This window comes from Papio anubis, chromosome 16 (assembly GCF_008728515.1).
Source record: "Papio anubis isolate 15944 chromosome 16, Panubis1.0, whole genome shotgun sequence".
NCBI classification, from domain to species: domain Eukaryota; kingdom Metazoa; phylum Chordata; class Mammalia; order Primates; family Cercopithecidae; genus Papio; species Papio anubis.
This window is the reverse complement of record NC_044991.1, coordinates 40,852,618-40,879,986: the sequence shown is the minus strand read 5'-3', so window position 1 is coordinate 40,879,986 and position 27,369 is coordinate 40,852,618. Positions and strand designations below refer to the sequence as shown.

Genomic DNA, 27,369 nt, shown 5'->3' with positions numbered 1-27,369 from the left:
ATGAACCCATTCTGCAGCTCTACAGGAGAAAACAGAACCAGACTGGGACAGTAGAGTGTCAAGAAAATGAGCAAGTGAGTCACATCCCTGGGACCCTTGCGCCTCCAGAGCCCGAGTAGGCCCCAAAGTGTGCACTGCAGCCAGCCCCACATTTCACAGCACAGGCTCAACCTTCAGGCCGAGGTGCATCTGCCAGGAAATGGTGCTTACCTGGTCCCTGCCTCCCACCCTCACCTCACCTCCTTCCATTGTCCCCCTGCAGTCCCCTTTGCATCTCCTTGAATAGGCCAAGTTCACTCCTGCCCCAGGGCCTTTACACTTGCAGCTCTCGCTGCCTGAAATGCTCTACTCTTCGCTCTGTATGTGATGCCCCGTGTTGTCATTCAGGTCCCACGTCACCCCTTCCCAGGGTCTTCCCTTACCACCCAATCCAAACTAGATCCCCAATCATTCTAGCAGGTCACACTAGTTGAGTCCCTTCATGGTACAGTCTCTGACTTTCTCTTCGCTACCTGCTTGCATGGCGTTTCCTTCCTCCCCCACTAGAATATCACATCTGTGAGAGCAGGACCACGTCCCACCCTTCCTTGTTGTCTTGCAGTGACCAGGACCATGCCTGGCACAGAACAGATCCCAATCCATTTTTCTTGACTGATTGAATATAATATAAAAATGACCTTTCTTTCCAAAGCAATACCCCCTGCCTTTTAAAATAATATGAACTGAACACATAGTTCAGAAAATAAAAAGACCCAAGGAGGAAAAGAAAGGCTCTGCAGTGACTGTTAAAGCTAAGGACAATAGACACACAGGCCCAAAGCCCAATACATCCTGGGCTCCAGCTAATGGTTTCCATCATGCTCCCTTAAGCTTTTAAGTTATAAATATTTCAAAACTCAGTGGCATGGGTTTCCCATTCATCTTTTAGAAAAAACAACAAAAGCCTAATTCTTTCTTGAAATCCAAACCTCAAATGAATTCGGAACAAGATTGTTTAAAGTTTTAAATAGAAAGGAAAGGTGACTCCATTTAGTATTCAATTATTTGTAACCAAGAAATAACAGAATGTAATTTGTGACTCTGTCAATTTCCTCTAATAATGTGTAGTTGTCTTACCAGATGCTTTTTGTAGGCCGATACTACAACCCATTTAAACACATTTACTCAGTTCACTTAATGTACTTTGGAGAAGCTACACAGGGAGGAGAATTTTTTAAATTGGCGTATTTTTGGACTGTGAGTAGAAAGATAGATACTGGAGGGCAACATAGAAATTTGTGTAAAGATTCTGGTTTTGAGTAATTTCTGTGTTTTAGTATGTGACACAGTAAGTACCTGTGTGCGTGTGTGTTTGTGCACACGCAAGAACATGCACACTCACATGGCCACTGCTATATTATGTTAACTGAGAGCACTGATAAGTCTGAAAAATCACCCCTTAATGGCACAGCACACTGTCAGGCACATAGTACATGTTCAATAAATGCTTGCTGGACTAATTAACTCATTTCTAAACAAGGAACTTACACAGTGACACTTGACTTTGCTTCTTGAAACCTGACCTGGGATTGTAATCTCTGAGTGAGAAAATTTTAAGTATCTCATACCAAGTACATTTGGTACACATATGGTGGCAGATGACATTGGTACCCTGCCCATGACCCCTCGACCCTTAGTACTTCCATATATTTCCAGACCTGACTTCCTAATGCCAGCACCTAGACGTCTTTGCCTGACAGCTTTCTTGGCCCCCAGAGAGCACACCTCCCACTGACTGCCAGGAGCTGGTGTATTAATACCCCAGCTCCCTCACCCCTCAGGGAGGCTGACTCTGAGGCACGTGATCTATGCTGTCTCCCAGAGCTCCTCAGTGGCCCCTGGTGTAAGCTGATTTGGTAACGTGCACCTTATTGGTTCACTTCTCTTCCCTGCCTTCTCCACTGTCCTATTTGTGCATCCTAAATTCATATTCCAATGAAACTTCACATTCTCTGCTTTGGGATCAGCTTCTGGGGGAATCCACGCTAACAGAGATGCCTTTAGTAATTTCATCTCTAGGAAAACACTCATCCACATAAGCATGCATTTGTGCTTGAAGTGGAATGAAGATGAGTCGATGTCATCAACCAGCATGTTTCTGTGTGAAATCCAGAAAATCCAGCATCCAGACTCAGATGCTATCTGAGTCTCTAATGAGACTATGAACCAGGATGAAGAGCATGTCTCTCTCCTAAATGAGGAGGACAGAGCATCCTTGTCCTCATGAAGCTGACCCACCTACATTCCCAAGGTCCCTATTAATTAGACAAAGGATGTGCAAGCAAAGAAAACATTTTAATGAAGGCTTCATTGGCAATGCCAGATGGGTCACCTATGGTCTAATCCAAACAGGAACCCTCACCCTTTTATCATTTGCTCTAAAATATCAAAGCATTACCCCTACAGTGGCCCCAAAGACATTTTCTCCCATTAAGCCTGGGCATTTTAAGAGCTCTTCTCTCCTGATTTCTTCTTGTCTGACTTTGTCTTTCCAATCATGGTCTCCACGATCACAGCAGTTTCTTCATATGTCTGAATGCTCTCTGTGGAAATCTTCTCGATAGATTCCACCACTTCTACTGTCTTATAGGCCAAAGCCCTGGGAGGGCCTTTTTCTGGCAGGCTTCTGCCCCTAGTCCCAAGCCCCTCGGCTCCATCCTGATCAGCCACAGGCTTTGGAGGCTGGGGTATAGACGGTTCCTCTGCACCGGGTGTGACCACAGGACAGGGTCTCCCAGTCCCCTCGTCCTGCTCCTCACCCTCACGTTTCTCCTCAGGGACTTCCAGCTCTTTGCCATCTGGCTCAATCTCCTTGTCTGTAGGCTGCTGGTCAATTGGCTGTCCATCTTCTTTCTCCTGCAGACCCACCTGCCCATTCTCTAAAGGGGGCTTAGGTGACTCAGGAGAGGGCTCCAACTGGCCATCATAAAGCACAGAGTCTTCCGCGATGGAAACAGCCACCCCACCTTTGGCTGTGACGGGGTAGACACAGAACCTAGGGTCCACGTAATTGGCATCCCCTGTGACCACCACGTGCCGCTCTTTGGTGTAGAGCTCAGTGGGGGTCTCAGGCTCTTTGGGGCTTCTCACTTTCTCCTTGACCATCCTGTATACTTTCCCAAAGCTTTTGCTTATCTGCCCTCCGTCTGGCACATCCTCTGGAGCCCCTTCTTGTGTCAGGGGACTTACTTCTTTACTTTCTGATTCAAACTTAGATTCACTTTCCTCTTTAAGTACCACCTGTACCAGCTTTGTGTCTTCCAAACCTTTTAATGGTGCATCTTCCAGAGCTCCGTTGGTTTTGTCTTTTGCTATAATCTCCTTTCTCCTTGGAACATTCTTGGGGAGGCCTTTTTGTCTTGGTTTTGCTGCTGTTATATCCTGCAGAGCCCTGGTAAGATCTGGAGAAACACACAGGCAGAAATTCAAGTATAATTGTTATTGAGAGGGAAAGAAAACATGCTGGTTGGAAAACAGGCTAACTCTCTTGGAAACAAATGCTTTTTGTACTAGGGTGGGGCTTCCTTCATCTGGAGCAGAAGCAATAGAAGAAAGGCCTTGGCTTTGCTGCTCCATGGCCCAGGCTGAGGTACAGCTGGGCGACTCTGGACAAGTCACTGGATGCCTTTGGGCTTTCAGAGGGAAGGTGCTCCCTGTTCTGACACCCACAGTTCACCACCACATCAGGCAAAACCTACTAAGGCACTCAAGGCCATTGTCCTGACACTCAGTGGGAGCCCTAGCCCCTGTTCCCACTGCAGCCCCACTGAGCTCGCAGCAGACACTTGGATCCATGGAAGCCCATTCCTCAAAGTTATTCTCTCCTCTGACTTCCTCAAAAGAGAGACGACAGAGCTACCTGGGGGCTTCTGACATGCTCAGATGGCCTTGGGTCTGGGAATGGAACCCGTACACGGTGGATCTACCTCATTCCATATTTAGCTCAAGCTAAATAAATGCCACCCAGCTGCGATCAGCCTCCCCTTCCTCCCAGGCCAAGAGAGGAAGCGATGCTATGAAATTCAGAAATGACAGGAATCCCCTGCCCCAAGTCCACCCTCCTGCTTCCAGACTAGCTGAAAGGAAAAACTAAAAGTTGGAGAAGACACACAAAACTCTCACCTGGTATAATTTATGAGGCTTCCCGGCTCCACCCACACAGTGAATTTTGAACTTTTTTAGCCCAAAAGTCATCCTCTGCATCCCTTCCCACTGGTAACCACAGGGCAAGACAGACCAAGCACCGACATCAAGCACGGCTGATTCACAACAGAGAGCGAGCCAGGTGAGCCGGCAACAGCAGATGTGGGTCACAAAGCCACAGGTGCAGGGGATGCAGAGAGGGACAGGGCACAGGAAAACTGCTGGGAGCTGGTATGCGAGGAGGAGGTGCTTACAGGACTGCACAGAATCTCAGGGCTCAGTGCCAAAAAAAACTCACAAGACCCCTTAATCCAAATTATTAAGAATTTCAGAACAGCATTAGCAGAGCATTCAGCCAAGCTGGGACCCTTCTGAGAGCAAGCCCCAGGCAGGGCTGTGCACCTGCAGACTTGGCCCTGGGCATCCGGCTGCAGGGCCACTCCCCTTCCAACCACATTGACTCTGGAATGCCACTTCCATAATGGCCTCTGAGCTGTCTGGAAATAAGGATTTCAAGGCCCTATATGCATGAGCATCCATAGTATCACCTTCTCCTTTCTTCCCAAATGCTGGGCTTGTTCAGAACTGGGAGATTTCAATGTGAGGTGAGGTCTCACAGACCAAATGTTGAAGGCAGATGCCACATTTACCAGCCAAGCTGTTTCTGCCTGGTTTGAGGGAAGGGAGAATGAGCGATGACTGAGCAGCTACTGTGCACTGGACACCATGTTACACGCTTTGGCACAAACCCGTTGATTCAATGTGGGGAGGCAGTGGGATACGATCCGGTGTTCACTTACTGCCGAGGGGAGGGAGCAAGGAGTGAATATTGAGTTGTACTTTTCGCCCAATTAAATGCTTTGTGTTGCAAAAATTATTGCTGTCAAACCATTAAACAAATATGAAAACACAAAATAAATGCCTCACGTTAGGGATGGCATGGCCAAGGTAGCCTAGCCCCTCAGTCGATTTTTCTCCTTATGAACTTCTCAGCTCAATCACTTAGCAAGCCATAGAGGGCAAAGGGTGGGAAGGAGTCCTCCCTCACATAAAAGCATTTAATTTCCAGATGGATCTGAAGCAAGCATGAATGTTAAAGTCAGGAAGAGAGCTGCTTGATTGTTTTCAAGACAGAAAAAAACAGAGGCCCAGGGTTGGGGAGCGTTACCTTTCCCACCGGATCCAGTGCTGAGAGAGACTCCATGGCTCTGGGTGAACAGGGGAATGGGAGTTTCAATGAAGGCAGAGCTCAGCCTGTCAGAAAGAACCAGAAAAAACAAGCCAAACAGATGGTCAGAGGCAAGAGCTCACTAATGTTGAGCAAAAACGAAAAAAAAAAGCTTTCTCTAGACCAAATTGCTCACAAATTAGATACTGTTTTAAACAGACAGCCATACACACATTTATACACTGGATGAGGACATAAAGGAGATAATCATTTCTTTGAGCTCAAGAGTCATAAACTGTGAAACATACTTATAAAAAAGTATAAAGTAGGGATTGCTTATAACCTAAAAATGCCACTTCTCCATGAGACAGTGCCTTTTTGATGTTTTTGCCATTTTGGTTTTTTGCCTTCTGATTTGCATTTTTGATTTTTTTAATTAAGAGTGGCCAACTCAGGCTGAAGTATTCAGGGCAAATGGTATGATATCTCCAACTTAAGATATATATATATACACACACACACACACACACACACACACATCATCATATATAAATAGAGAAAAATGATAAAAGCAATTGAAATAAAATATAAACAACTGGTGAATCTGGAGTATTCGGGAGTTCCTTGTTCTATTCTTGCAACATTTCTATCAGTTTAAAATTAGACCAAAATCAGAACTTATAGATAAATAAAAGAGGTATCCAGTTAGCTTTCTGTGAAGCCCTGTCTCAAAACAAAAATGTTTACAAAGTCATTGAAATGCCAATTCCAGACTTATTCTTGCAGATGTGTGCATAAAGTGTTCACTGTGACATAAATATCATGTGGAATCATGCCAGATACACTGAGCAGCACTGGAGAAAGAAAAATAAAATCCTGCTTCTCCTGCCAGGCATTCGTCTGCGCACAGCCAAGACAGAGCACCCAGGGCGAAGGGAGGAGCTGCTCCTGGTGGGGACCTCAGTTGTGGAGGGCTTCTCTTTTCATTCAATCGAAACCCAGGAATTTAGCAAGCCTGGAGTGAAGAATCACAAATTAATTCCCAGCCTGTTCTCCGGGAAAATCACTGTAGCTATGAACACGGACATAGCTGGAGAGAAAGAAAGAATTTCCCAGCTGTCTTAAAGTGAGTAGGGATCAAGTCACAGCTCCATTATGGAGGAGACCAGACAGCCACATAGTGACAGCCACAAACTGACCCAGTAAGGTGCTAAGAATCATGAGGATGGCAGCAGGAGCACCACCAACACCTCTGAGTGCCCTCGAGTGCCAGGCTCTGTGCCAGGTAGCTCACCTGCAGCACCTCATTAAATACTCCTGGGCATCCCACCTGCTGGGACACTTATGTCTCCAGAGGCCTATGAGCAAAACGCTGGCTTCTCAGTGAGGCCTTTTCTGACCACCCTACTTAAAATTGCAAGCATTCTCTCATCGCCCCCATCGCCACCGCCCTCCTCCCTGCTAGAACTTCCTCCTCGGCACTGGGGTACCTTCATCCTCTGTCTCCCCTATTAGTTTTCCAGCACCCATGGGGTCAGGAATTGTTGTGTTTCCTTCCCTGCCACATGCCCACTTTCCTAGAACTGTGCCTGGCACATAATAGACACTCAACAAAGAGTTGTGCAAGGAATAAGTGGCCCGGATGGGGAGGGCACACTCTCACCTGTTGCCTTCAATCTCGATGATACGATGATACCGGTCCAGCTCATTCTTCAGGGTTTGCTGGGCGACCGCCAGCTGCCGGCAGTCGTAAGAAGACTTCTCCAGGACCCGCTCTGTCTCCTCAATCTCCTTGCGCAATGTCTCAATCTGCTCGTTATAAAGCTGAATCTCATCGTCATAACACTCATGGGCACTTTTAATAGCTTGTTCCAGAGTTGTTGTCTGCAGGCAAGGACACACTGTAAGAAAATCTATCCCCCTCCTCCCCTAAGAGACAGACCTCACCAGGAAAAGGAACCTGGACTCAGTGAATGTTTTATTTTGTTTGTGTATTTCTCTGCCCATTAGAGATTAGCAATGAATCACTTTGGAATCCTTAAGCTAAAAAACAATGTGAAAACTGAGCTCCTGTGTCCTTACACTTTTTTTTTTTTTTTTTTTTTGATAGAAGATCTCACTTTGTCACCAGGCTGGAATGCAGGGATGCAATCACGGCTCACGGCATCCTCCACCTCCCAGGCTAAAGTGATCCTTCCACCTCAGCCTCCTCATAGCTGTGACTATGGGCAAGCACCAACACACTGGGCTAAATTTTTTTGTTGTTGTTCTGGTAGAGATAGGGTCCTGCTTTGTTGCCGAGGCTGGTTTCAAACTCCTGGCTTCCTCCTCCCGCTTCAGCCTCCCAAAGTGCTGGAATTACAGGCATGAGCCACTGCACCCAGCCCTTCTTGCACTAATATCAGCACCCTCTGCAATTAACCCATAAGGAGGCCCACCCCAAAGGCAGTCTGAAGACAAACCTAGAAAATAAAACAAAACCTAGGCCAGGTGGCTCACACTTGTAGGTAAAATAAAATGAAACCTAGGCCAGGTGGCTCACACCTGTAATCCTAGAACTTTGGGAGGCTGAGGCCAGCAGATCACTTGAGGTCAGGAGTTTGAGACCAGTCTGGCCAACCTAGTGAAACCCCGTCTCTACCAAAAATACAAAAATTAGCCGGGTGTGGTGGCACACGCCATAATCTCAGCTACTTGGGAGGCTGAGGCAGGAGAATCACTTGAACCTGGGAGGTGGAGGCTGCAGTGAGCCAAGACCACACCACTGCACTCCAGTCTGGGCAACAGAACGAGACCCTGTCTAAAAGGAAAAAAAAAAAAAAAAAAACACCTGCTATCCGTGGAATAATAATTCAAATAAAGTACATTCTTCAGACCTTAATGAATTAGCATAAACCCAATAGCCAAAAAATAAGGAAAAAGAAGAGCATACTGAATAGATAAGATGCTACTTTTATTGAAATACTGAGTGGGAGAAAAGTTTCCTTGTTCTCACTCAGTCACTATGGTGCTTTGATTTTCTGCTGAGTTTGGATCGGCAGAGTTACATTTATGTTTTGGTAGCTAAGGTGTGTGTGTGTGCATTTGTGTACACGTAAAATAATGTCAGAGAAATACATTAATCAGAGCAAGTAAAAATTAAGGCAGGAAAATAGAAAGAGATAGTTTTATATTCAGTGTAAGAGCTTGTGATGATACATAAAGACCCATAAATGCTCAGTTGTGTGCCACATAACAGTACTGCACTCAACAATGGACTGCATATAGGATGGTGGTCCCATAAGAGTATAATGGAGCTGGACAATTCCTGTCGCCTAGTGACAACCGCAACCATCCTAGGGCCATGGAGCCACACGTTCACTCACATGTCTGTGGGGACGCCGGCGTAAACAGACTGTGCTGCCAGTTGCATAAAAAACTTCTAGCACATGCAATTATGTACAACACATAATACTTGACGATGATAATAAACAACTAAGTTACTGGTTTATGTACTTACAATACTACCCTTTTTCTCATTATTTTGGCGCGTAGTCGTACTTATAACGAGATGTTTCTGGTAAGACAGTGACGCCACATTACCCCAGTCACAGCCTCCTGCAGCTCACATTTCCCACTTCTCTTGATTGCAGTATTTTCTTTTGTGCTTAAGTGTTATTACAAGAGTTAAGAAGCTTTAAAAAATGTTAAAAGTTTATAAAATAGAGACCGAGGTAGTCATGACTCTTTTCCAATCTCATTCTTGAGTAGGAAAGAATTTGACACGCATGGTCCTCAAAAACAAAACAAACAAAACCACACTTCTACCTAGCGCAGCCCTTCTGGACTTAGTGTGCACTGGAGCCGCCTGAGGGTGTTAAGAGCCTGGCTCAGCAGGTTTGGGGAGCTGGAGACTCCGCCTTGCTCACCAGCGCCCACATGATGTTGATGCTGCCGGGCCACGGGCCGCACTTTGAGTCACAAGGGGTGAGACATGCATCTATATTCAACTTCAGGTATGTCCACAACAGGCATTTCCTACATCCAGACCTAAATGTACCTACTGGACACCTGGAAGATGATCATTGCCGTCAAAACCCAATTATTCACTTTATACACTTTATGCCCTTGGACCATGAAATTTCTTAAGTCAAAATGTAGCTTTCAAAGGTGTTTGGCAAGATGGCTGGGTGCGGTGGCTCACACCTGTAATCCCAGCACTTTGGGAGGCCAAGGCGGGCAGATCACTTGAGGTCAGGAGTTCAAGACCAGCCTGGTCAACATGGTGAAACCCCATCTCTACTAAAACTACAAAAATTAGCCAGGCGTGGTGGCCAGTGCCTGTAATCCCAGCTACTTGGGAGGCTGAGGTACGAGAATCGCCTGAATCCGGGAGGCGGAGGTTGCAGTGAGCCGAGATCGTGCCACTGCACTGCACTCCAGACTGGGTGACAGAACAAGACTCTGTCTAAAAAAAAAAGAAAAGAAAAAAAAAGCAGGTGTTCAGCCATAGATCTGTTGCATCAGGAGGGAGGAGGAAGGGAAGAAAAGGTACACGTGCTAAGCACTTTGGGGAGATGTCTGTCCAGTCCACGTTATCCCTGCGTCTGATGTCAGCCCCACCCATCCACAGGTAGGGTAGCAACAAAGTGACCCCACTCTCCTGTGCCGAGTTACAGGACCAGGGGTGGGCCTGACCCAGGCTGGCCTGTCACACGCCTTCTCTCCCAGGAATCTGGAAAGGGGTCTCAGAAATCGCAGAGTTTGGTGGCAGGTTCCAGACTGCAGGGACACATGAACAGGTCTGAGGCTGCCGCTCTGGAATGGCGAGCTTTCATATGAATGGCAAAGTTAAGAAAGGTAATTATTTGGAGAGGAAGAGAAATGAAGCCAAAAGGCAAAGACAAACAGAAATTAGGCAGCCGTGGCAAGAGAAGGAAGAGGAGGAAAAGGAGACAGATAGCAGCAGCCTCAGCTCCCAGTTCCTGGTTCCTAATTCCTGATACACACCTCCTCTCAGATTTCATGCCCTGCCTTTTATACCCTGCTCCTTCGAAAAAAAAAAAAGTACCTTTCCAGTGCAGAAACCTGGCAGACAGCACCTTAACCAAGAGATCAGGTTGGTATGAGGACCATCCACAAGATGAAATACTCAGGACACAGCGTCACTCCATGGGGGTCTTGCCAAGAATGCAGAACCTCCATCTAATCCTGAGAAAACATCAGGGAAACCCAAAAGGAGGGACGTGCCACAAAGCCACTGGCCTGGGTTCTTCCAAAGCATCACGGTTATGAAAGACAGAGAAAGACTGGGGACCATGCCAGTCTGGGGGAGACAAACAAGACATGATACCTAAATGTGAGTAGGATCTAGACCAGAAAAAAACACGAGTGGAACAACTGGTGAGATTTTAGTGCAGTCTATTAATAGGACAGGATCATTGTTAATTTCCAGGTTTTTATCATCGGCCCGTGGTTTTGAGGAAGCTGGATGAGGGGTACATATTGGAAACTACTGTGCTGTTTTTGCAACTTTTCAAAAATCTAAAATTACTTCTGAATAAAACAAGAGTCCCCTTCCTGTTTCAGCTAGTGTGATCCGGTTTCTGTTCCTCCCAAGAAATCTGGATTCAAACGGTCACATGTCATAGCAAATACAAGTCACGCACACTAACGTCTGGTGCAGCCACATCTCACCCACACCAGAGTGTTTACACACTCTAGGAAACACCTCCAAGGAATATGGGGATTTAAAAGACCCCTTTGAGGCCCAAAACTTAAAGGAGCATTGGAATTACATGGTGAGGGAAGTGTGAGGGGCTGTAGAGAACATAGAGGGGCCATGTGTTAGGGGATGGGGCAGGAGGGCTCATGAGACAGACTATTCTCACTTTTATTTTTTGAGACAGGGTCTCACTCTATTGCCCAGGCTGGAGTACAGTGCTGCCATCAGGGCTCACTGAAGCCTCGATATCCTGGGCTCAAGCGATTCCCACACCTCTGTCTCCTTAGCAGCTGAGACCACAGGTGAATGCCACCATGCCCAGCTAATTTAAAAAAAAAAAAAAAAATCTGTAGAGACAAGGTCTAACTATGTTGCCTAGGCTGGTCTTGAACTTCTGGGCTGAAGTGATCCTCCCACCTTGGCCTCCCAAAGTACTGGGATTACAGGTGTGAGCCATAGCACCTATAATCTGTCACTTTTCGATGTTTGAAATCTTCCATAATAAAGAGTAAAAGAAAAAATTACATATGAAGAGAATGTACCCCAGACCACTGACCCAGGAGCTCTGGGGCGGCCGTCCCCTTTGTGGGTGGGTTCCCCAGCCCAGAGCCGGGGTAGTGGCTGGTGCTGGTAAGTCCTAAGCTGGGCCAACTCATCAACCTCACAACAACCTTATCAGGGAGGAGCTGTCAATATTTCCACTTTACAGATGAGGAAACTGAGGCACACTGGCAAAGTGACTTGCCCATAAATACCACAGCAGGATTCGAATCTACCTGTACAACGTCTGAAACACCTCCCAGAACCAGGCCACCCCTACCCCGCACCTCGGCCTCCTCCCTGCTGCGGGCAAGCAATGTGCAAGCACACACACACGTACACATATGCACACACACGCACACATATGCACACACACCCACACTCCAGGGCCTCTGCAAACTCCCCATTCCCACACTGCAACAGGCCAGCACCAGCGTGTTCTCTCTGAAGACATGGGAAAGTCAGTGTGAGCCACGCAGAGACCTCTCCTTGCAGGTTTTCACTTAGCAAAGTTTTGAACTGTAAATAGAATCACAAAGCATCACAAACTGGGAAATGAGAGACCAGGAAAGTCACCTATGATCTTTTTAATCCTACAAGTGGAGTGCAATCTTTTTATATCTCATGAAGTGGTGACTGTTATTTTTGTGGTAGTGGTAGGGGGCAGATGGGTGAGGTGTTTTCTTGGGTGTGCATTTGTGTTTGTTTGAAGAAGGCTGCATGTTTTAAAGGCTGGAGATTCTCTGCTGCAGCACTGTGGGAGGAGCTCCTGCCCTAGGCACCCCCACAGCCACCATCTCCCACGTGACCATGAGGCCCAGAGCCCTCCAATCCTGCACTGGTCGCAGAGGCTCTACGGGATTCTGCTGAGTCCAGTGAAGTGATGACTTGGTTTATAAAACTGGACTGCTGTCTATATCAATATGGTTTTTATAGCTCCATAATTTAAACCTTTCATCAGAAGGAAAGGGGTTCAGGAAAACCAGTAAGAGCCCCTCTCAGAAGCTCAACAGGAATGGAGATGCCTGTGACGACAGCCACTGTGGCATGGCATCCACTGCCACCCAGCACCAACCTGGTCAAGGAGAGTGAGACACGGACCCTCCTCTAGAAGGCCGCAGGCCAGCAGGGGAGGGACGCCCAGGGCATCTCGGAGGGAGAAAGAGGCTTCCAGGAGGAGGCAGGACCGGTCCTGGGAACCGAGGAAGGAAAGGGACTTCCAGAAAGGAGAGAAGGAATGAGCAAAGGGGCAGGTCCCAGAAACTGCAGGGGGTGGTCAGGAGACAAAGAGAAGAGAGGTTGACCCACGGTTCCTCCAAGGGTGGAGCCATGTGGCAACTTGAACTTTATCTGGAGCCAGGTGACTGCTATTTCTGCCTGGACCGTTAGATTGCCTGGTTTATATCTGTCTCCCCACTGGGCTGTGAGCTGCTGAGGGCAGGACACAGGCAGGAGCCTGACGCGAGCCCCATCTGGAGGGGCGAGCTCCCACCTCAGTCCTTGGGACCCCAGACAACTTTGGGTGCAAGGTCTTCTTCTTCTTCTTTTTTTTTTTTTTAAAGGAAACGCGTTACACACTGTCTTACACAAATTAAACCACTAGATGGTGCTAAGTGACTTTAATGAGAAATGAGACCTGGGCGGCTCCCACTTTGCAATTTTAAAAAGTGACTTTCTTTACTTCCCTGTCACAGAAATTCTCAGTCCACGCAATTTAGGGAACTAGAATTACCTGTCCTTTCCTCTCCACCTGTCCGAAGTGCTTCCTCCAGGGCTCTTAGGGGTATATGTGCACTTATTTGAAGGAGAGGCTTCCAGCTCCAAGCCCAGGCACCGTTCTCCCATCCTCCGCCCAGCCTCTCCCAGACCGAGCCCGCAGAGCCAAGCGGAGGGCTCGTGAAAACAAGGCGCACCGGCCCGCCCCAGAGCTCCTGGGTCAATGGTCTGGGGTGCCTGTGAATTTGCATGTCTGACAAGTTCCCAGGTGGTGCCGCCGCTGCTGGGACGGGGACCTCACCCTGAGGACCCCTGCTGTGGAGAGTTCGGGAAGCTTCGAACGCCCTAACCATAGGCGGAACCCGCTGCCAGGCCCTGGGGCTACCAGATGCTCTCCCTCGGCCCGCCCTCCACCGAGTTCCGGCCACAGTGTGGGCCCTGCCCAGAGGTGTGCGGTCAACATCTTCCTTCAGCTCTAGCTTAGCTGCTACATTAGGAAGCCACTAAAACCTTTAAAACCAGCAAAAACCCAGCCACAAACATTGGAAGTGAGGCCCAAGCCTGGGACACAGGGGGACGGGGTGGAACATTCGCCCCCTCCCTGGGACCCGCCCCTACCCTGTGGTTCTCAGTGTGGCTCCTGGACCGGCAGCAGCACCATCCCAGGAACACCTGAACATGCAGCGTCCCGGGCAACTCCCCAGACCCACTGAGTCAGGAGCTCCCGGGCGCGCCCAGCCACGTCTGGGTTTTCATCAGAGCTAAGGAGGCAGAATTTTGGCCCCCATGACCGTTTCCCCTTGGTGCTACACCCTTGGATATGTTACATGGCAAAAAGGGACTTTGCAGATATAATTAAGGTTCTTAATCAGTTACCCTTTTTTAAGGAAAGGAGTTTATTCAAAATTATCCCCAATCACAGGAGCCCTAAAAACAGAAGTCAGAGAAACGCATAAGTCCAACTCAATTAGATGAGACGCAGGAAGAGGGTTCAGAGCTCGCTGCCGGCTTTGAACATGGAGGGGCCTGAAGCCAAAGAGCATGGGCAGCCCTGACACCCACTCCTGGCCAGCAGCCAGAAAAGAAGGAGGGTCCTCACTCCTGCCAAGAACTTGAATGAGACTGGAAGCAAATTCTCCCCCAAGAGCCTCCGGACAAGGGCCCAGGCTGGCCAACATCCTTCTTTCTACCTTTTGAGACCCAGAGCAGAGAAACTGATAGGACCCGCCCAGACTTCCCACCTACACAACTGCGATGACACAGGTGCTGTTCCAAGCTCCTGTTAGTGGTGACTCATCAAGACAGCAGAAAACGGACACAGTCCTGTTTCATCAGCCCTATGCTACAGCTTGTTACTGAGCATAAGCACATCTGTCATTTTATATAAAATGATTCAGTAATATTTTGATAACTGTTTTAATATAGTTAGTTTCTTTTCTTTTTTTTTTTTTTTTTTTTTTTGAGACGGAGTCTCACTCTGTTACCCAGGCTGGAGTGCAGTGGCTCAATGTCAGCTCACTGCAGCGTCAACCTCCCCAGGCTCAGGCAATTCTCCCACCTCAGCCTCCTCAGTAGCTGGAACCACAGGCATGCACCACCACGCCCAGCTAATTTTTGTATTTTTTGTAGAGATGGGGTTTCATCATGTGGCCCAGGCTGGTCTCAAATTCCTGGACTCAATCAGTCCATTCACCTTGGCCTCCCAAAGTGCTGGCATTACAGGCATGAGCCACCACGCCCAGCCTGGGTTCCTTTAAATTATCTGTACTTTATTTTATGCCTTTACCATCATTTTTCTGAGAAGAGGTCTCCATCAGACTGCCAAGGGTGGCAGTGGAGGAGGCAGCACAGAAGAGACGCTTGAGACCCTACTTTAGAGACGAGGGCAGCAGAGAAAAGCCAGGAAGCCCTCCTGCAGCCACTAAGGACAGAAACAGGTGGCCAACCAGCAGTTTCATTTCATGTTCTCAGAAACCAGGTTAATCTGTTGTGAAATTTCTTATTTTGATATTCAACAAATACGTACATGTACATAGAGGAAAATTCTTTTTGTCCTGGAACTGGAATGTGCCATCTAGGCTGAGGTCCTTCATCTTTCTCAGTATCTCTAGGGCAGTGGTTTTCAACTTTAACACCACCGCCCCAGGAAAAACCACATTTCTCATTGCAAGCCATACACATCAGATAGATGTGTGTGTGTGTATTTCAACATATCCATATGGATGTGGAGATAAAACGAGGGCTTCACAAAACAAATCCTCCCTTTGGCTTGCTGTACACTCTGTTTTTCTTATTATATTTTAGTCTAGCATTTTGTTGACTTCCTTTTACATGCCAATCAATTCTACTGAATTCGTTTTACATCCAAAAATGAGTTGTCACTAGTCGTTTGGAAAACACTGGTCTCTAGGACCATGACTGCGCTTGTATCCATATCCCTATTCACATACACAGCACACACACACACACACACACACGACACACACACCACACACTTTACATATGCATCCCACATATATCACACATACCACACATATCACACACACACCCCACATACACAAACACATACAACCCTTATTCTATCCTGTCAGAGCCTCAGAAGAAACCACACACGCCCCAGTCACCAGGATGACGCACATGGTCCCTGAGCCAGGGTTTCTCTCGCAAGAAGGAAGAGTTTTAAGGGCCTTACTTGGTTTCTCCTGCTGCGATCGTCAGCTCAGGGGACCACCACAGACCCAGGTTTGCCTTCCAGCAGCCCCTAAGAGCTGCTGCACTGTGAGTTTTGTGTGGTGTGTGCTGGGATGGGAATTAGGATGTGAACTCCAAGGTCCCAAAAGGAAATCCTGAGCAGACATGGGGGCACTGGAAATCAATAAAAAGCACAACATCTAGTTGTGGCTTCACATTTTTTCCCATTTTGTGGGCCCTGGCAGGGCAGAGACAGAGTAACACATAACGTCCAAATGGTCCGGGCTTTCTGAAGCATCCGATGTTTACACGTTTTGCTCTCTTGTCCCCACGTGTACTTGTTAAACCAAATGTCAACTTACTTTTTGGTTTGGGAAACGTGGTTAGGGAGCCATACAAAGGTGCAGTATTTTAACCCAGCCGTCCCCACGGAATGCCCTGCTGGAGGGTAACGAGAAAGAGAGAGAACTGGAAGGAACCAAGGAAGATGAGCCAGGAAGTAGCCAAGAAGACACAGGCCACAGGACAGCGTGGGGCTTTTCTGTTTTGTTTTCAAATTAAGCTTCACCCAAAAGGGGTGGGGGTAAAAATGTGAGCTTTCCACCAACACGTTTCTAACTAGAAGCAAACACTGATACAACCACTCTTTCCAGGTTGTAATCAAATTCCGAAGGAGAACTGTTACCATGAGAAGAAAAACAGAAGCACAGATTTGAACAAGTGGAGGATAAAAGTCCCTACTGTGTCCGTTTCTTCTTATTCTTACAAAGTTTGACCTGGGCAAAATGAATGCATGATGTAGACACTGGGGCAGCCTAAGCCTAAGCCTCGGAGGGGAGGGCATGACTTAAAGGAGTCCCAAGGGGCACCTCTGAGGGGCCAGGAATGAGCGTGATGCCTGTGTTCACTGGCTCAGGACTCTCCCTTGTCCTGGAAAATTCCTCAGTCCAGGGCAGAGCAGAGCGCTTGGTCACCCACTCCGAAAACCCCGTTTCTGCCAGGAACATACGATATGTTCAGCATGTGACAGCTCCTCAAGCTGCATGCGTGTGCTGCGCGTAACGCCTCCATAAAACATGTGGGAAGCCCCAATGCGCGTGCGGCAGTCTCCAGCGTACCTGGGCCTGCAGCTCCACTCTCTGCGCCTGCAGGTGGGCGAGCACCTCGCGGCCCTCCTCCAGCTGACTCCGCAGAGCGGCCACCTCCCGCTCCGTCAGGAGCTTCTCCTGCACAGAGAAGGCCAGAGTCAGATTCACAGGACATGCAGAGAGGAAAAGGGCAGAGGAGGTGTGGGGCCCTGATATGGATGGAATATCCGTGTCCCCCTGAATTCTGTGTTGAAGTCCTAACTCCCAAGATGAAGGTTTCAGGAGGTGGGACCTTTGGAAGGTGTTAGGGTTAGATGAGGTCATGAGGATGGGGGGCCCCATGATGTGGTTAGGGTCTTTGTAAGAACAAGAAGAGACACCAGAGCCCCCACCCCCGCCCCCGGTCTGTCTGTCACATGAGACAAAGCAAGAAGGCAGCCATCTTCAAGCCAGAAAGAGAGCCCTCTCCAGACACCAATTCTGCTGGCACCTTGATCTTGGATTTCCAGCACCCAGGACAGTGAGAAATAAATGTCTGCCTGTCGGCCCTCCCGTCTATAGTGTCCTGTTATAGTAGCGTGAGGAGACTAAGCCAGGCCCACAGTGCAGCCATCAATGGCTTTTGCTTTGTCTTCAAAGTCTGAACCTCCCTGGGAGTGTGAAACGCCGGGACCAAGTACCAGGAGACCAGAGCTTAGACCTGGCTGTGCCGTGAACCTACTAAGAGACTCTAGAAAAGGCATTTGACTCTCAAAGCCTCTGTTTTCCCTTCTGTGAAAAGGAAAACCTGGAATGCACACTCTCTAAGAAAATGAAGGTTGGTTGGAGCCACGAGCCACACGCTGTGCTCCGATGTCAGCGCAGCACAAAGCAGGAGCCATCAGCCCCAATGGGTGAAAGAGAAGTGACGCTCCAGGGAATGGCTGGAAGGAAATCCTCCGACCTCTCCACACTCTGCCAAGCAGGTGCCTCTCTCCTGACCTGCCTTTCCATGTTTATTCAAAAATATTCAAATTGTTTCACAAAGGCCTGACTGCTCAAGAGCCATGCATTCTGACACAGAGCACATTGACTCGAAGCCACGCAAAATCAAACACCAAGTCTACACTGAGGGTTTCTGTGTCCAAGCCCATGTATGGCAGGCAGTCTCTGCTTCAAACACCTTACAAAGTGGCTGCAGCAGTGACACAGACATACAGGAAAGTGACTGTCTAATTTGACTATAGAATTGCTAAACTAAGACTCATAAAGATGTGATGCTTTCTCAATTGGTGCTTCTCTAGCCTGAGTATGCCCACGAGTCCCTGAGGATCTGGCTAAGATGCAGATTCTGTCTCAGTGGGTCTGAGGCTGGGCTGGACACTCTGCACATCTCACAAGCCCAGGTGATGCTGATCGATGACATCAAAGTCAGTCCAGTGTCTGTGTACTTACGACGTAGAAGGATCTTATTACAAGGGAATAGACGACACAATTCAAAAGGTATGCTCGGATGTAAAACACCTTTGAGTTAGAGGACAAAAGTGGGTTTGAAAAAATAAAAATAACATCTCTGGAAAGGGATCTCTGGCAAAGAAAATTAAGACTTCCGGAAAAGCTTTTTTAGGCCTTAGTAGCAACCTCGGTTACATCCACTAAGGACAACAGGATCCTGAAACGGTAATTGGTGGGCAATTCGGACAAGACTATCCTCATGAATGCCAAAAAAGGTAACTTTCCTGTCTCTTAGATGATACTTTGCAGGGTTCAAAAGTGTCTTCTAAAGCAAATTTGGGGATTTCTTTAGCTTTGTATAAAATAATTAAGATGAAAAAGTTCAGGTAGCTGGTGACCCCAGCCCATGGGTTCTGCAGCAGCTTGTCTGCATGCTGCTCCTGGGCAGGCCCCACCTCCTGAGCAGCCCATTCATTGACTCGGAGCATGACCTGAGCACACATCTAGGCAATTGCAAGTGTCACCAGGGTTGAGAGCCACCATCCTAGATCATCCTTGCAAAAAGACCCAGAACCTTATCTTTTGCCCAATCCACCAAACCCTGTACTAGCCTACCACAACCTCTGGAGAAGGGACACTGTAACATTTTTTTTTTAAATTTGCATCATTTCCAGTGTTTTGGGGTTTTTTTGTTTCTTGTTTGTTTGTTTGTTTGTTTAGAGATGGGGTCTTTCTATGTTGTCCAGGCTGCTCTTGAACTCCTAGCCTCAGGTGATCCTCCCACCTCAGCCTCCTGCGTAGTTGGGATTACAGGCACGAGCCACCTCACTTGGCACCAGTCTATTTATATATATATCATGCTATGCATCACAAAATTCCATAAACCATATTAGGAAAAAAAACTACTATCCTGTTGAGCAGCTAGAGAGCTAAATGAAGAAGGAATTTGGAACATAATATCGGAAATAATTTTTCATATCCAAATCTTTAGTTTTTACAAATCAGCTTCAACAATCTCTATCCTTTCCCACTAGTTTCCATGCCACAGGCTCACATAATCATTAGCAGAGCTCCGTCTTGAAAATATATTCACTAATTATCTGAGATTCTCTGTATTTTAAATTCATGAACAGATTGATAGGGAGAATAAGGAAACAAACCAATTTTTTAAATGGGCAAGAGGCTTCAGCAGATACTTCCACAAAGAAGCTATCCGGATGGCAGATAAGTGCACAAAAGGATGCTCAGCTTCCTTAGTCATTAGGGGATGCAAATTAAAACCACCACCATTAGAATAGCAAAGACACACTAAAAAGCTGACATACCAAGTGCTGACAAGGACAGGGAGCCACAGAAACCCTCACGCATTGTGGGTGGAGATGCAACAATGGCACATCGCTTTGGAAAGCAGCTTGGTCATTTCTTATAAAGTATGCAAGGAAGAACAGCTCGTAATTCTCAAGAGAAAATACCGAAGAAAATGGTCAAGGACGCAGTTTACATCCTCATGTGTCTAAATATTGGCATTTACAGTACAAGAAAAATATCAGAAGAACAAACTTCAGATGAGGATACAAAGCAGGAGTGGGGAGTGGACCCTGGTGGCCACCCTCACAGTCCAACCTGTGAGCCCTTCCCTGGGAGTCTGCAGATACAGCTTCCCGCCAGGGCTGGTTTGCCTTTTCCTGCTCCAATTCTTACCTCCCTCATCCCACTCGTCACAATGGATGCTGGAGGAGTGGTGTGGATGATCTGCTGCAGGATGCTGATATAGGTCTGAACTTCCAGAAGATTCTGTTAGGGGAGGGAAAACATTCTCGTTAGAAGTTGAGCTGTGCTGGTTTTTCCTTCTAGTACTAGATGAGCACAGGAATGGACACTTCCATATGCTGCATCATCACATACGGGACAGACCATGACCAGGTTCAGGAGGAAGAAGAGACTGATGCATCTGCTGCCATCGGTGGGCCTGCCCACATGTGCACCATGCTCATTCCTGGCCCCTCAGTCTCCTTTAAACTTCACAAGAACAATGGGGCAGATGAATCAACTAAGGCTTGCTTTATGTCACCATTTCTCTTCAGCTACATTGGTGCATTGGTCTTCACAAAGCCCTGGGTGGCAGAGGCACAAAAAACAGAGGAAAAAACCAGCCCTCACCAGACATGGTGGCTCACACCTGTAATCCCAGCACTTTGGGAGGCCAAGGCCAGTGGATTGCTTGAGCCCAGGAGTTGGAGACCAGCCTGGGCAACATAGTAGGACCTCATTTCTACAAATAATTTTAAAATTAGCTATGTGTTGTGGTGTGCACCTGTGGTCCCAGCTACTTAGGAGGCTGAGGTAGGAGGATCACTTGAACCTGGGGGTGGGTGGAGGCTGCAGCAAGCTGTGATCACCCCACTGTACTCCAGCCTGAGTGATAGAATGAGACCCCATGTCAAAAATAAATAAGTTAAAAGGCCCTGGAGGGCACAAAGGACCCTTTCCAACACCAGCAGTGTTTCAAAGAATGGGCTTTGGTCAATCAGGCCTGGACTAAAAGACTTACTGGCTATGTGTGACCTCAGGCAAGCTATTTAAACCTCCTAAAATGCAAGTTCTTCTATAAAACAGGGATAACTATATGTAGGGATGCCTGATCCCCTTTACCAGCCAGTGCCCCTATCCCAAGCTCTGTGAGTAACAACAGATGACACAGCCCTCTGCAGAAAGCAGCCCTTGGTCAACAAATGGTCATCTTGTCTAGGAAGCCACCAGATCCTGCCTCATCCCCAACCCAGGCCAATGACTGATGGCACGGGAGTACAAAAGACCAACTCTCTCGACTCCTTGAGGGACCCGGCTGTGGTAATTCACAGAGCTTCCCATGGGATCATAAGAACGCCACAGCTAGACTCCAGTTGAGGACACATCCTTGCTCTGCTCCCTGCCCTGTCTTGCCCCTTTCCTCCCTTCTCCTCAGAGCCCTCCACTAAGACATCAGTGACAAAAAATCACTACTTAGAGCTCTGCTTATAGGGAGCCTGACCTGAGCACTATTTCACAAGGCTGCTCTTGGGATCCGGTGAGATACTGCAGGGGAGCCTCACAGTGTGAGCTATCATCATCACCATCATCATCATCAATATCATCCTAAATGGCCTGGAAGAATTCTTTGAGCTGCTTCAAAACTGCCCCAGGCACTGTTCCAAGGATTCCATCAAGTAGAGCAGAAGCAAGGAGGTGGGTGGGGAGGAGGAAATGGCTAGGCCTAGTGGAAAGTGAGAAGGACCCTGATTGGAGCAGACAGGGCTGGTGTACGGATGCAGGTACACACTGAGGTAGGAAGGGAACTGGAGGTTCACTGAGCACTTGCCAAGCTCCAGGTTGTACCCATGTTCCCACATTGTCTTAGTTTGGGTTTCCGCAGAAGCAGACTCTGGGAGAGGGATCTGAGTATAAACAGTTGACTGGGCAATGATGCCAGGAAACATGATGGATGGAGTGGGAAAGTGAGGCAGGAAGGGAGGGCGGTCAGCGAGGGCTATTACCAATGAGTCACCACTGTGAGCACCTGGAGCTCAATCCTGGTGAGGATCTCTGGGTGCCAGTGCAGAATAAAAGCCTCAGAGTTGGTCTACAAAGGCGAGAGGGAGCTGGGGTGTTTATACACCAACTCCCATCAGTTCCAGTTGAGGCTGCTCCCTGCTCCTGGGGACAGGAGTTCCTCAACTCCCCACTACAGGTGGAGCAGCCTCCAGCTGCTTGGAGAAAGTCCTCAGGCAAAGCTGCAGGGATGGCAGTGGGAGGAGGCCAGAGTCCCTGAAGAGGGAAGCCCTGAGGCACCCACAGGTCTGCTACACTACTTCACCCACACCACTGCTGGGAAGGAGAGCCTGCATTTGCATTTTGAAGATGAAAAAGCATCTCAGAGAGGTTAGGCCACTCACCCATGGTCAAACAGCTGCAAGATCTGATCTTTCAATTATGCCAGGGCCCGCCACAGTCAGGCCTGTGAGGAACTGTTGGAGGCTGGGGGAATCTGAGCACTGCAGGAGAGGAAGCTCCTGAATAATGTGCTCCTGCAATTAACGGGTTCAGAGGCAGAGAGAAAAACAAGTCTTTTTTTTTTTTTTTTTTTTTTTTTTGAGATGGAATCTCGCTCTGTCCCCCAGGCTGGAGTGCACTGGCGTGATCTCGGCTTACTGCAAGCTCCGCCTCCCAGGTTCACGTCATTCTCCTGCCTCAGCCTCCTGAGTAGCTGAGACTACAGGCGCCCGCCACCGTGCCCGGCTAATTTTTTGTATTTTTAGTAGAGACGGGGTTTCACCGTGGTCTCGAGCTCCTGATTGTGATCCGCCCGCCTAGGCCTCCCAAAGTGCTGGGATTACAGGCGTGAGCCACCGCGCCCGGCCGAAACAAGACTTTTTAATGTATCTTCTGAGCAGAAACAGTTGACGGACTGTCGCTTAATGAAGACGGATCTATATAAAATCACTTCATAAATTATACTGTACAATATAGATACTGGTTCGCAACACCACAGCCCTCAAACCACACCCACTACTGCCCACTGTTCAAAGCAGGTCTGGCTCATTAAGCACTGTCCAGTGACCAATTCACCCCTATTTGGTTCGAGGGAAAATGCACAAAGGTATACCACTCTCTAGCAGTCTGTTTTCAGCCACAGTGCCCTGGGCTTACCTGATCAAACCCAAACTGGGTTTTCTAGAGGAAGGGCTTCAAGGGGTCATGGTTACCTTCTTGTGCCTGTCCTTCGCCGCACTGATATCGTCTTGCAAAAATTGGGCTTCCAGCTGAAGGCGCAGGTTATGCAGCAAGGCTTCATCAGCTTCCTGCAATGAGAACCACATATCCCTGGCCACAGGCACCATGGATCGTAGGGGTAAAGCTAGCCAGGTATACGAGCACACAGACCACCTGGGAGCTTACTGAAATGCAGACTCTGATTCAGTAGGTCTGGGAGGGATCTGAGATTATGCATTCTAGCAAGGCAATGGCTTAGCCCATTGGACCTGTTCTAGAACAGCAGTTCTCAACAGAGGGTGATTTTGTCCCCAGGGGGACATTTGGCAGTGTCTAGAGACATTTTTAGTTGTCACCACTTTCGTGGTAGGGTCCTTCTATTGGCAACTAGTGGGTAGAGGCCAGGGATGCTGCTAAATACCCTACAATACACAGGACAGCATCCCCCCCCACAACCCTGCACACAAGGAATTCCCCTGCCTAAAGGGTCAATACGGCCAGGGTTAAGTAACCTTGATCTAGAAAGATCGGAGCACTAGGTATATTTACATACCAAATAAAGTTAATATTTAAGTAACCTCTTTATTTGTTCTATATGTCATCATCAGTGAGTTGGGTTTCTAAGACTGAAAGAAAGAGTTTTCCCTTAAATCCTGAAATCTGTATTCTAGTAGTTTTCTCCCAAGGACTGTTAACATTTACCCTGAGAAGATGCATCTTTAATACAAAAACGCATTTTTTAGAATGACTGTTTTGTGAATAGCATTTGTTCCTCTAAGGTTGGAAACTACACTGATCACAAAAGGTTGAATTTTCTCAGGAAACTTTCTGATAATTCACTGGCTCTTACCTCATTGATCTAGTTTGAATATACCAAATAGGTATGAAAGAATTCTTAATGCTCTTAATAAGATTGTGCTACGATGTCCAGAAATGACTTATATACTTTGGCATCTTCAGTGTGATATTACAGGTGAGCATTACTTGGATTCGTCAGGATTCCCCACTCTCCCAAGATACCTCTGCCATGCACACCTGCCAACACCTGAGGCCTTGGGAAATGGATTTTTACTGACTTATTAGTGACTTGCTAATAAAATAATGAATATTAGCAATGGGATCTCATTAATCAAGGGGGACATGTGGTTTGGCTAAAATATGTAAGAGACACTGTCCACGCTCGCATGAACAGAGTTATGACAGTCACGATATGTGGACTGGTCATGAGATGTAGAGACACTCCCCACCCTTGTGCTACTAGGGTTTCAGTTCTGGCAAGGCCTTGAGACTGTTCTCTTAAGAAAGGCACTTGGGGCCAGGCGCAGTGGTTTACGCCTGTAATCCCAGCACTTTGGGCGGCTGAGGCAGGTGGATCACCGGAGGTCAGGAGTTCGAGACCAGCCTGACCAACATGGAGAAACTCTATCTCTACTAAAAATACAAAATTAGCCAGGCGTGGTGGCACATGCCTGTAACACCAGCTACTCAGGAGGCTGGGGCAGGAGAATCGCTTGAACCTGGGAGGCAGAGGTTGCAGTGGGCCAAGATCACGCCATTGCACTCCAGTCTGGGCAACAAGAGTAAAACTCTATCTTGAAATAGATAAATAAATAAATAAATAAATATAAAAGGCACTTGGTTCCTCAGTTGCTCTTGTGAAAGACCACTGGTGTAGCAAGATTTCTGATTGTCTGATGCTGACAAGAAGGATCCTAACATTCTGACTCTATTGTAGCCTCTGCCTTGAATGAGCTTTCCATGCAAAGTGTTCTCTTAGCACCTAAGACACCAGAGTTGAGACTTCATGGAGCCTACACAGAAGGTTGTGTGGACCCTGGGGGCCTGCATCACAATAAATGTTAATATTTAACAAATCTCTCTCTGTGTGAATTTGGTCTGAAGCATTAGCAAGATGGTAGGGGAGTGGCCAACCCTCATCCAGCTCAAACTTCTCAAGCTTTTTTATCTATCCAAGAGAACTGAAGATTTTATCTTGCAGAACTTGAGAGTTGTATAAGATCAAATTAGTTAATGTGCAACCCTTAGGAATATATCTTAAAACATTTCCTTCCTTTTCAATCAGCCATCTGTAGTGAAGCCGCCACCAAAATGCAGATTTTCACGAAAACCCTTACAGGGAAGACCATCACCCTCGAGGTTGAACCCTCAGATACGACAGAAAATGTAAAGGCCAAGATCCAGGATAAGGAAGGAATTCCTCCTGATGGGCAAAGACTGATCTTTGCTAGCAAAAGCAACTGGAGGATGGATGTACTTTGTCTGACTACACATTCAAAAGGAGTCTACTTTTCATCTTGTGTCGACACTTCGTGGTGGTGCTAAGAAAAGGAAGAAGTCTTAACACCACCCCAAGAAGAGTAAGCACAAGAGAAAGAAGACTAAGCTGGCTGTCCTGAAATATTATTATTAATTATTATAATATTAAAAATATTAAGGTGGATGAGAATGGCAAAATTAGTCACCTTCATCAAGAGTGCCCTTCTGAGGAATGTGGTGCTGGAGCGTTTATGGCAAGCCACTTTGACAGACATTATTGTGGCAAATGTTGTCTGACTTACTGCTTCAACAAAGCAGAAGACAAGGAACTGTATGAGCTGATAAAAGACATGAACTAACAAAACAAACAAACAAAACATTTCCTTTTGCGTTTCCTCCTGCCTCAGCCTCTCAAGTAGCTGGGACTACAGGCGTGCACCACCACGCCCAGCTAATTTTTGTATTTTTAGCAGAAATCGTGTCTCACCATGTTGGCCAGGCTGGTCTTGAACTCCTGACCTCAGGTGATCCAACCACCTCGGCCTCCCAAAGTGCTGGGATTACAGGCATGAGCCACCGTGCCTGGCCAATTTTAAACTTTCTAGAAGTAGCCACATTAAATAAAATAAAAAGAAACAGGTGAAATTAATTTTAATAATATATTTTATTTTACCCAGTATACCCAAAATATTATCATGTCATCATGTAATCAATAAGTTAGTGGTGAGATATCTTCCATTCTTGTTTTCAGATGAGGTTTTTGAAACTGTTGTGTATTTTACACTCATCACACATCCCAATTCGACCTCCCCACATTGCAGGTGCTCCACAGCCACGTGCGGCTGGTGGCTGCCATACTGCATGGCACGGCTCTGTGGGAGCAATTTTCGGCAATGGAAGATCTTGTTCCTCCTCAGTGCTCCTCCAGGTTTCTGCTCCAGGGTGAATCCCCAGGTAAGGAGCCCTCGACAGAACGGGGAAGGACACCGGTGTCCAAAGTCGTTCCTCACCCCGGTCCCTGGACTCTCCTGTCTACTCTCTCCAAGGCTTCTCCTGATTCCTGGCCCTAGCACCGGGCCCCTGCTGCCACCAGCACCGCTGTCCACTGGGAGAAGCTAGAGCTTCTGGGAAAACCACTCCCTTCAATAAATCTACACATGGTCTGAAGTTTTTTGGGTTTTTTGTTTTAAATCAGAAATAGAAGAATGAACCAAATTACAAAAAGGGTAACATTTTTCCAGATCCAGGACACTGAACTGTCCAAACTACAAGAATATGAAATCTAACTATGGGACTTAGCTTCTGAGCTCATTCATGTGTTTAATTAATTAGCCATTGACCTTTAAAGAGCTCTGCCTTCAGGGGGTTACCATTCTGGGCCCTTAATGATGGGTCCTCACATCCTGCAACCCAGGGACGACAGTGAGGGAGGGTCTAATGAAAACTCAGCTGTAGCGTTTCTTCTTCCAGAAGGCGTGCGCTACCCAGCCCGGGGCGATCAGACCCAAACTGATGCACTCCTGCAAATCGAGGCATTCCTACCCCAGGGGAAGTGGGCAGACCCCTTGGAGATCCTGGTGCCTGGTCTTCTGAAATACCCAGAAGTATTTCACAAGCCTGTGAAGCCTTTTGTAAGAGAAATGGTGGAAAGGGAAGCCTGAATCTTTCCAGCAACAGAAAACGGTGGAGGATTCAGAAAGACCTGGGTAATTTGTAAAATACAAAAAAACAACCAGACCTCAGGAAAGACGGAAACCAGGGCAGTCTCAGGAATCTAAGTAGCAGGAGTCAAGGACCTGTCCTCAGAGTGACCCAGCTCT

The 27,369-nt window shown here is 47.4% G+C and overlaps 1 protein-coding gene and 1 pseudogene across 6 annotated transcripts in view; one reads left to right on the top strand and one right to left on the bottom strand.

Moving 5' to 3' along the window:
• Positions 1–2,315: 2,315 nt before the first annotated feature.
• Positions 2,316–27,369, bottom strand: part of BFSP1 (beaded filament structural protein 1) — a 49,040-nt gene continuing 23,986 nt past the window's right edge. For 5 of the 6 annotated variants that reach the window (XM_031656547.1, XM_031656545.1, XM_031656542.1 and 2 more), the window contains 6 exons: positions 23,266–23,361; positions 20,225–20,317; positions 17,120–17,227; positions 7,014–7,234; positions 5,351–5,436; positions 2,316–3,440 (listed from right to left, as the gene is read on the bottom strand). In XM_031656547.1, coding sequence (XP_031512407.1) covers positions 2,485–3,440; positions 5,351–5,436; positions 7,014–7,234; positions 17,120–17,227; positions 20,225–20,317; positions 23,266–23,361 — 1,560 coding nt within the window. In that variant the 3' untranslated portion in view covers positions 2,316–2,484. The remainder of the gene's footprint in view (positions 3,441–5,350; positions 5,437–7,013; positions 7,235–17,119; positions 17,228–20,224; positions 20,318–23,265; positions 23,362–27,369) is intronic. The other variant, XM_031656544.1, reaches the window with a different exon arrangement.
• LOC103888139 lies at positions 25,382–25,908 on the top strand (annotated as a pseudogene).